We start from the raw sequence: 10,761 nt of genomic DNA on the forward strand, positions 1-10,761 counted from the left end.
CGCAGTAGTTTGGACCTCACGAGTGTGGCACACAGATGTCTGCTCAACGTTTGGGGAGTGCTTTTTGCTCGAGTATCCACACTCAGCAACAAGCCTAATTCTAACTTTGCCTAATTAAATCTTGATGTGCACTGATTGACTCTAATCATATAGCCCAATTTCTGGTAAAAGGTTTCCGTTATGTTCCTGGGACAGTCCGGTTTTCTCAGATGAATCTGTGATTCCGTTAATCAACCCCTCTTCTCCTTCTTAATGTACTGTTTCCATCAATACACTTTTTTTTTTCCCAATTTGCCCTCAGCCAGCCTCCATGCAGCAGGAATAATACAACCTAATGACTTAATTTAGTTTCTGTAAACTGTCCTGACAGACCCATGGCTGCTGAACTATTATTAGCAAGAGTGTTCTACAAACTGACAGTGTGAATATGTGTGTGGGGGGGGGGGGTGCATGCATGCGTGTGTGATGCAGGGTGTATATGTATGTGCGTGGAGGGGAGGGTTGATTTAATAGGTTAGTTTTAGTAAACCAGTGTTTCCTAGTCCTGATCCTAAAGAATCCTGCTATAACACATCCATTTCAAAGTTGACTTGGTAATTGGCCTACAAGGTTATTTAGGTGTGCTGGGTGCAAAGAACACTTTAAAATGTGTACTGCAAGGCCCCTCCAGGTCCAGGACTGTGAAAGTCTGCAGTAAACCACACACACAAGTCCTGCTGTAAACCACACACACAAGCCCTGCCTAATGGCGCTCTGCTGGCTGGAGAGGATGGCAGAGATGACAGTTCAGTAGGTCTCAGAGACAGCAGTTACATGGCAGGTCCATTCATGTTTTCAGGCACCAGACCCTACAGAAGAGCCAGTTTAGACTCCATTATCTGAAACATGAGAATCAAAGCAATGGGCTATTGTTGCATAGTAAACACCAGATGATGTTTGTGTACAATAGTAAACAAAAATGATGACAAGTCTGGGTCAGGTATTCCCACAGATTTCTGAATTGAGCATGCGGGTTCAGACACACTCTTCTTTTTGTGCTTAGTGTGTATGATTGTGAGAGTGGGTGTGGGTGAGGGTGTAGGTGTGTGTTTGTTTATGATGGAGCCTACCTGAAACGCAGGGCTAAGGCCCACAAGGGACTGCGTGTTTCTGCAGTAGTAGCCCAGAATGTAATCCCCAGACTGCAGCAGGGGATCATCCACTTTCATGCTCAGCTAGAAGGGGCAGCAGACACATTTAGAATGCTCAAGCAATGCACACAGGCACTGACTACCAACAAGCATCTAAACACAACATCCCTTTTATATGCAGCTAACATAATATCAGTATGTACCTGAACAACCTCATCAACTGCAGCGACTTCAGACTCCTTGACCCAGACAAACGCAATGTAATCGGAGGAACTCTTGAAGTCAGTCTACACACAGGGAAGCATGAAACACTAAATAGCTAAACTGCCTAGGCACTTTTTTTCTTTTTTGTAATCCCAAGTGTGTGTGTGTGTGTGTGTGTGTGTGTGTGTGTGTCATTTTTGTTTCACCTTGTAGAGGCCAATCCAGTCATAGGTGGAGGCATCAAAGTTCTCCAGTATGGTGTAGGTGAGTGCTGCATGCTCATTAGCACACCACTGGCCCTTAGCGATCACACACACCAGTGCCGTTTCCACCTTCTTCCACAGCTGTGAGATAGAGAGAGAAAACACACATCCCAACCCACCAGCTCTGCTGCTTTTGGACATTCAGGACACAAAATATGGAAAATAATTGCATTGGTACTTATAATAAACGTTTTTATCCCCAAAGATTTTATCTTGTAATCTTGAAAAAATATACACCATTTTACGTAATTTTTATGGAAAGTGCATCTATGAGAAAACTGACGGCTAATGTGTAAAGAGTCTTTCAAGCAGCATAATGACATCAGAGTTCACATCACCAGTGCTAACCTCCAGGTTAAATGTGCTGATTACAGGTTTGTGGGCGCTGACTCCATAGGACACGTCACAGGTGTACAAGTCCTGGGTCACCTTCAAGGGGAAGTGTGAGTCATCTGTCAACGATGCCACGGAGCTGCACTCCTCCACCTCGTCCTCCTCCTCCATCAAGCCTTCGGGCTTTGTCCACCACAGGATACGATCTGTCCAAGCTGGCTTCTGCTTCTTGCCACTGGCCGCAACAAGGAGACAGATGTTCCAAACAGTGGCTAAGAAACCCGATGCAGGACATCCAACTCTACACTGTAATCAGACAGCCAGTCACGTCTGACATGTTCCCACATCCTAACCATTCAGATACCCTGGTCTATTCACAGGCACTGAACCCAAGCCTGTCCTTCTCTCTAGTGGTCTGACTATAGTGTAGACCTGTTTTCCATCTAACATATCACAGTCCTCATACGTGTTATTTTACATTTCTGTTTCACACCTGGTGTGAAGTGAAGTGCAGTGTTAGTTACTGTAGTACAGTTAAAATAAGAAAAAAAACAAACAGAGGAATTGAAAGGTGACATGCAGGCAGCTCACATCCCGCAAATGCTTTAAGATCTATGCCTACATTCTTCCTACTTGGACAATATTTGCACGGCAGTAAGTAGAACGCGCAGATTATTCCCATGTGGACGTCTGGCCTTGAACAGAAGAGAAAGGCGTCTACCCTGCAGGCTCATCTGCACACTTTGTTTAAGGACAAAGAGTGCAGGTCATGCCGAGAGTGCACAGTTTTGGCTTTTCGTCTGGAAAACAGATGAATGCACCACAGAAGCACAGGATGGAGTTATGCAATAGAGGGTGAAGGAGCAGAGAGAGCAACAGCTACAGCAGTCGCTTCAACCAGACTTCAACCTCCAACCTCTACCCAAGCTCCAGGACCAGCTACCTTCCCGTGCATGGGGATAGGTCACATACAATCCAGAAAGAAACCTGCTGGAAAAGATACCACCTTGACATTTCAGGAAGCATGAGGAACAATAACTGGCAGAAGACAGGTGAGGATCTCTGGGAAAGTCATCACACTGACAGAGAGGCACTGCACAAGAGCAGGCTGTTGGGTACCAGTGCTAGCCTTTGGTCAGTCCACTGCTCACTAAAGTGCCACTAATGCGCACTTCATGACTCCAATCACAGAAAATGTAGCGGGTGATTATAGGATCCCTAATCTCACCTCAGTAAGCCTCTTAGTAAGATGCAATGCCTTTATGTAGTGTAAACACAAATTCCAGGAAACAAGAGTTTTTTATCCTGCAGGCGGGAACAGCTTGCCATGGCAACAGGCTCAAAGCAAGCATACACTAGGTGTTTGATTTTGTTAGAGCACTGCACGTAAGGGATTGGGGGGAAGAATGTTATTGAGGTCATGGCCCAGTGGTTTTAAGTGAGGGATTTAGCAGGAAACTATGCAGGAGAAGTGTGTATTTTTCGTAAGATCTTACGTAAAGCCAAACCATGTCTTCTGTGGGCTGTGAGAAAAAAGACAGGAGAAGGAAAAATCTTTTGGAGGGAGAACACTGAGTCTATGCCTACACTTCAACACAGCACACATTGAAATGTTGTGTGTTTTGTGTAAGTGTGGATAAGTGTGTGTATAAATAAATAGGGTGAGGGGTTTCACCTTGTGTCATAGGTCTCAGAGTGGAGCTCAAATTTGTATGTCGGTTTGAAATGCAGACATCCTTCCTGAAATTCCTGCAGTAGTGCTTCCTTCTTTTTCATCATCATCAGCTAACACACACACACACACACACACACACACACGCACACACACACACACACACACACACACACACACTGCTAGCACAGAGGAGCAAAAGATAACATTTGCAGATCCAGCATGGGGGAATCCACACAAGCGCAGGCAGAAGAGTGAAGGACACCCATACAAACACATACACGCATACAGCATGGACAATATTTGCACAGCAGTAAGAGGCACATAGAGATTATGTGGCAGCACACTCAACACAGAACATTTACACTTTTGCTTGTGAGTGTGTGACTCTGTTTGTGTGTGTGTGTGTGTGTGTGTGTGTGTGTCTCACTTGGTCTTTGTCCCAAAGCAGGCTGAGGCGGCCACTGCTGATAGCTGACCGCAGGAAGTGCAGGCCGTGGTCAGCAATGCGGAAGTTGAGATCACCGAACCAGAACACCACCCTTACGCACACACAAATGAGACGCTGGCACTGGGAGGAAGTGGAGCATGGGAGAGAATCAGAAACGCCACTGACCTGTGGTTGAGCACGTGCGGCGCGTCGTCAGAGTCGAAGACCTGCGTGTCCAGGAGGTGCTCAAACTCGTCCACCCGCGGCGAGGCGTAGTTCACGTGCGCTGCCAGGTGGCAGTTGAGGAAACAGAGCATGTGACCGTAGAATGATAGCCGTGCTGACACGGCCCCGTTATTCCCCTGCGGAAGCAATACAGCACTTAAACACATCACACCTTCCCCTGCTCTCCCATAAGAGCAATACAAACATAACTTATACCTCTCGGCTGTTTTTTTCCTAGAACAGACAGTTCTTCTAAGCATTGGTAAATACCATTCATGCTGTTTTATTTATTTTAGTAAGCTTTAAAACATAAGGCCAAATGGGGCCAAGAAAGGAGTTTGTGATACCCAATAGCCAAAAAGGCCGGTGCGGGTGTATGTGGTACGGATATCTCGGATAAAGGGGAGATGAGCCTGTTTGGCAAATATAATCAAGAGGAGACCCTGCATCCTCACAGAGGTCACCTGTAAACAACATACACAAGCACACACTAAGAATAGTTTAGCCCATTATGAGGTGTGGCAATCGTAGAACTCTTATCGTAGGCTAATTTCAAAGTCATATCTTTGATACGTGTGTGATTTTTCAGTCCGGCAGTGTGCAGCAGTGTTTGCAGAACGAGGAGAGAACATCCTGGGAACGTAATGCACGTAATCGGGAAATGGGGACACACTGCATGAACCCATCACTGAATACCCCATTTAGGACAGACTGAACAATCATGCCTCAAGCCCTAATTTCAGTACATAAATCTAGTTAAAAAAAAAAAAAAACAAAGCGGCCAGTGTTCTGAGAAACCAGCACCACAAAAAAACAGCACCACAAAACCGCTCATGCATGACCCCCCACCTCTCTCTCTCACCCTCCCTCTGTGTCGCATAACCAAACTACATTTCATCCAGCATATAGGACACACAGCACCCAGCCCAGTGTTATGTACCTTGACGAGGCCATTTGGTGCCAGTGAGTTCATGAAGAGGAGGCTCCACGAATCTTCTGCTATCAGATCAGAGATGTACTTCACTAGAGTGGCTCTCACCTCCTGCAACCTGCAAGAGATATACTGTCTCAAGGAAAATTGCTGGTCATAAATGAAGGGTATAATCAAGAAATATTCGGCATATCAAGAAATCATTCCTTACAAACCATCAAAAATATCAAGCTCGTACCCAATGACATAAAGGTCAGAGTCAGACTCAAGATGCAGCAATGACCTCACATCAGCTGGAGGCTCTGCTGTGCCAACATTCCATGTCACTATGTGAAGCCTGAGAGAGAGAGAGAGAGAGAGAGAGAGAGAGAGAGAGAGAGAGAGAGAGAGAGAGCGAAAAAAAATATATATATATATATAGAGAGAGAGAGAGAGGAGAGAGAGAGAGAGAGAGAGAAAGAAAGAAAGAAAGAAAGAAAGAAAGAAAGAAAGAGCGAAAAAAAAAAAAATATATATATATAGAGAGAGAGAGTGAGAGAGAGCAGAGAGAGAGAGAGAGAGAGAGAGAGAGCAGAGAGAGAGAGAGAGAGGGGGAGGGAGAGAGAGAGAGACAGACTTGTTTTTAGACAATAATAAGTAAAATCAAAGATAAAGGTCAGATCAAAAATCAGAAAAGGCAAATATTCCAATATTTTGCACATTAATAGAAAAAGAGAAAGTAAAGTATAGTGTGACTACATAAATGCCTGGGACCATGCCTGGGATACCGGCCCAGGGAAACCAAGGAAAAGGAGAGAGAGGATGAGATGAGTGAAAGGATCGTCCACTAACGCCGCTCTGGAGCGGCGGTCCGTGGACTACCGCAGGGCTCCCCCACCACCCCACTGTAGTGCCACCTGCTGAGTTGCCGCCGGACAGGCAGACGGAGGTGAAGGGCAAGGCTGAAGCCACCTGCGTAAGGGCGTGGTCCTTTTTTACAGGTAAGGCAGAGAAAGTGGTTCTGCAGAGATGATGACAGACATGGAGACTGAGGAGCCGAAAGGACCAGAACTAGACGAGCCGGATTTCATCTCAGCACTCAGTTCCACAGAAATACCCACACCATGCGGAGCCGCTCGCACAGAGCTCAGTGTAATCCTTTAAAGACTCAAAATCTGAACAAACACACACAGGAGTGAGGGGCGTGACAATTCTCAGGCTGAGACTCGTCTCCCCTGAGAGCTGTCCGGCTTCTCCTGTTGACTACAAAGCATCTGAGTGTGATCCAGAGAAGGCCGGTCATGTGTGAGTGCCTAGAAATGACACTGATCGCTGTGGGGGATCAGGTCTGCTTACCAGGCTTGGACAAAGCAGCCCAATGGCGTCAGAGGCTAATCCGGTATCTGACAGTGCACTGCTCTAAGAGTGCGAATATCTGCTTCATCTGACACGGTGCCAGAGAAAAAAGCCCCGTATTTTCCTGGAGATATGGACCAAAGGTTAAGTGTGCGAATGCAAGGCTGAAGATAAGGGTCTGAAATAATGCACACTCTCCAGTGCTTTACATCTACACACTGGGACATTAATCCTGTTCCTCTGATGTAGAACTGTTTGATAACACAAACAACTCCCATGATGAATCAGATAAAGATTTGAATACTCCAGCTGAAAGCTAATCCTGCAAAGCTTTATAATGCTTCTCCTGTTTGGGCCAAGCTGCTAAGTACATCCGTACCAAAACTCTCTCTCTCTCTCTCTCTCTCTCTCTCTCTCTCTCTCTCTCTCTCTCTCTCTCTCTCTCTCTCTCTCTCTCTGTCATGTTTCATTGAACTGCCTATACATTAAGACAATCCAAGTCTCCTTCATTCGCAGACTCGTTGATTCATAATGGAATTACTCTGCTAAAGGTATTATTAGAGGTCTGTCTGAACACAATTTCACACAATGCCAACCCCACTTAAAATGATGAGGGTCTATGTCATGGGAATAGCCGTGTGTGTGTATGTGTGTGTGTGTGTGTGTGTGTGTGTGTGTGTGTGTGTGTGTGTGTGTGTGTGTGTGTGTGTATATATATATATATATATACAGAGAGAGAGAGAGAAAGAGAGAGAGACAGACAGACAGAAAGAGAGAGAGAGACACAGACAGACAGACAGAAAGAGAGAGAGAGACACAGACAGACAGACAGACCGACAGACAGAGAGATGTAGAGAATCAAGAAGCTGGTCTCAGGGTTTAGCTTAGTCCTGCTCTGACCAACTACGAACCAAGAGGCTGATCTCTGTATTTCACAAGCCACGTCCTTCTTGATATCAAGATTTATTGTTGAATATTTGCCTGTATCTTTCAAAAACATAAAAAATATGATTATTATTAATGTTGTTCAAAATGGTTGGCTGTATTTAAAGTGTTATTTTCCGTTATCATGAATGTATTAAATTGAATTACTTCTTATCATCGAGCATAGCTGAAGTTAAGCATCAGTGCAGTGCACAGGACATCAAAACGGTGACCATTTCTTTGTCTGTAGCGTTAAAGATGATTACATTGCTCTTGGCCAGCCACAACCCAACTGCTTCTCAGCCAGTCTCACAGATGGGTGGCGTCAATGACTGTTTTCAGACCATAAAAGAATAAACATCTGTCATTGTGGCATTGCTAAAACAAAATTTAGCTTGATATATATTTTATTTTATATATTATGTGTTTTATATACACTCTAGTGAGTTGTGTAGACATTTGCATATCTGCTCAATCCTACTACCTTCATTCTCCTGAATGCATGTCATGTTAATCACCTTAGAGGGTGGCAGTAGATAATGTAGAACAAAACACCCCCGATTAGAGAGCTCCATATTTCACTCTGTGAGAGTATGATATCCCTTGCCATCACATTCGCCTGACCCCACGCACATGCTCGATTTCTAACACCATCCCAGCACTCACACATAAAGCCATAATTTATGGATAGTGCTGTTTTACTGGTGTAATGTAGTGTGGTCCAACCTGCATGCATGATGGATTTGTCTGCTTCCAAAAACCCCAGTATTCATCTTCCCACTTAAGGACACACACACACACACACACACACACACACACACACACACACACACACCATACAAGACAGCCCAAACACAGGGTTAATCAAACCTAAATCATTTCTCAATTGTCAGTAAGATTATATTCTCAAAAGCTTTTGCATATAATGAAAACGCAGGCAGAGCTGATCACAGTCAAAGGTCATATATTCAGCATGCTAATGCCTCTTAATAATGGCAATGGTTGCCTTAGAAACAGTGGGTTCCAATGGACAGAGTCTCAGAACATTGAGAACGTGCTGCTCATTTTCGTGCTCTTCCCTTTCATTTCTGGTTGACAGGCTTACTAGAAATTAAAATAAAACTATTTGAGTGAAACTCTAACATTTGTTTTTTACCTGTAACAGATACAGCAGAAAATTATCATATGTCGCTAAAAATCACTGGCAAAGTATGCAGTACATAGCTGTAGATAGAGGTTAGATTCTGCTGTTCAGAATAATCAAACTTCATTACCCATGTACATTCCAAATTAATTAATTATATTTTTTGTGCAATTGGTTTATCCGGTTTATTTTCTCGTTTTATTCTTAACATCCCTCAGAGCTGGTGTCTTTTACAACAGCTATGAAAATCCCTTTACTTTATTCCTGCTGTGAACCTATGCACAATTTCCACTGCTGAACATTGAATTACTTTTTGTCGACAAACTCAACTCTTATCGTGATATAGTACAAAAGTGAATTGAATTTGATAGCACTTTCATGTAACGACTTAACAGTGATTAGAAGTGTACAAAGTAGCCTGCTTAAATCATCACAAAAAAAAAACGCGGCCCACCTTTGCCTCTGTGACAGCACGCAGAGATGTACTTGCGTAAAGATTAGGTAGGGGTGTTCCACTCTTCTCCCTGCATGTAAACCTCGCGCTGTGCCAGGAACAACTTTGTCTAGGCGAACAACGTTGTGTGGGCAGCCACGTGATGAGGTCCCTTCAGGAATCTGGGGCATTTCTTCCAGCACCCTGCTATTCCAATCCTATCCCTGTGCCTTAAAGCTCTAACAGAACTTTAATTCTCCTTAAAAATGATTGAAATTTTATGTCCTATCCTTTCGGAAAGAATACTTCGTATAGAAGTATTGTAACAGGTAAATAAGCCTCCATATCTGTATGATAAATGCTTGCTTTGCAAATAGGATATGATTTATCAAGATCTTGGCCATTGAGAAAGCCAAGGATGTCCTTCAAGCCTTTAGAATTAGGATTCCACTATTAAATAAAGATTCTTGTGAAATTGGACTGAATTTCTTAGTTTCCAGTTATACACACCTTTCTAGTTAGGAAATCAGCAATGCATTATTCAATGGAATAATGCTGGATTGCTGACTCAAAGCTTGCTTAACAAATCAGTTCTTTGTTGTTCCTTAGATTTCATTGCAGAAGCTAATGAAGAGCACTTAAATATTTTATTGGTCCTGTAGTATTTCCAGGTTCTAAATGTAGCTAATATAATACAGTGCATAATGGAAATGAACATCATTTCATTATAACTCTCTCCCGATATCACACTCCCAGTTTTGAACTGAGTCCCTTAAACAGGGTTTAGGTTAATCCAGCTCTGACCAAATCCTGATTAGACCCACATTTTTACAGCATTGAAGGAGCTCTGAGTCCCTTTCCCACGTACAGAAGCAGGCTCATCTCCTGCAGGAACCATTGGAGACCTCTCTGTAATGCCTGGATACACAAAGATTTAATAACAAGGGCACAGTCGAGGGCAGAGAAAGAGAGAGAGAGAGAGAGAGAGAGAGAGAGAGAGAGAACACTGGGGAAAGCCATGGTATTTACTGTATTCAGGGTAGATGTGTGGTGTGTGTGTGTGTGTGTGAGAGAGAGAGAGAGCAAGAGAGAGAGAGAAAGAGAGAGAGAGAGAGACCTGTACCAATCACTGGCAGGTTCCTACTCATGGACATTCATCTAATGCAGAAGAACAAAAAATAGTGTGGTTGGACACCTAAGCAGAAGTTGTCAAAATGACACCTGACTTAAGATCGCATTGCCAGAGTCTCTAGGGTACATGGAGAGTCTGATGCTTTTCACCATTTAACATGGCCTAGAACTGCCTACTATTGCAGGAAAAGGAAAATCGACTGATACGCCAAATGGCCAATCACGAGCCTGCCATTTTGGCATGACATATACAAAGAGGCAACCTTGAAAACACACAACATTCACAATGCCTTGGGAAACACAGATTGCCAGTCCAATAAGGCGATCACAGTAAACGTCAGTCTGTAGCAAGTCTCTCCACTTTTTAGGTTTTTCACTTGTGCTTCCATAATTGACATTGACATTATGGGCGACACAACCAGCAAAACCTGGGAAACCTTCACAGAGAGTTCACTGTGGTTGATATATATGGTTTTTCACATAGCAAACAAGCAAGGATGTCTATCTTAGTTAGTACTAATTGCTTTAAGCACAACACTTGAATTACTTTTTAATGATAAGATACTGTGGACTTCCCAAACTGTTTTCAGTTCCACTGATCTATCT

The 10,761-nt window shown here is 43.7% G+C and overlaps 1 protein-coding gene across 1 annotated transcript; it reads right to left on the reverse strand.

The window, feature by feature from the left end:
• Nucleotides 1–435: 435 nt before the first annotated feature.
• inpp5kb (inositol polyphosphate-5-phosphatase Kb) lies at nucleotides 436–9,126 on the reverse strand. Its single transcript, XM_035535769.1, is given in 14 exon segments — nucleotides 436–878; nucleotides 1,110–1,214; nucleotides 1,334–1,417; nucleotides 1,541–1,678; nucleotides 1,946–2,165; nucleotides 3,427–3,453; nucleotides 3,606–3,715; nucleotides 4,033–4,144; nucleotides 4,219–4,394; nucleotides 4,605–4,721; nucleotides 5,198–5,306; nucleotides 5,427–5,525; nucleotides 8,174–8,227; nucleotides 9,046–9,126. Coding segments are annotated over 13 exon segments (1,413 nt in total). The 5' UTR covers nucleotides 8,221–8,227; nucleotides 9,046–9,126; the 3' UTR covers nucleotides 436–809.
• Between the last annotated feature and the right edge of the window lie 1,635 nt (nucleotides 9,127–10,761).

This window comes from Electrophorus electricus, chromosome 17, assembly GCF_013358815.1.
Source record: "Electrophorus electricus isolate fEleEle1 chromosome 17, fEleEle1.pri, whole genome shotgun sequence".
NCBI lineage: Eukaryota > Metazoa > Chordata > Actinopteri > Gymnotiformes > Gymnotidae > Electrophorus > Electrophorus electricus.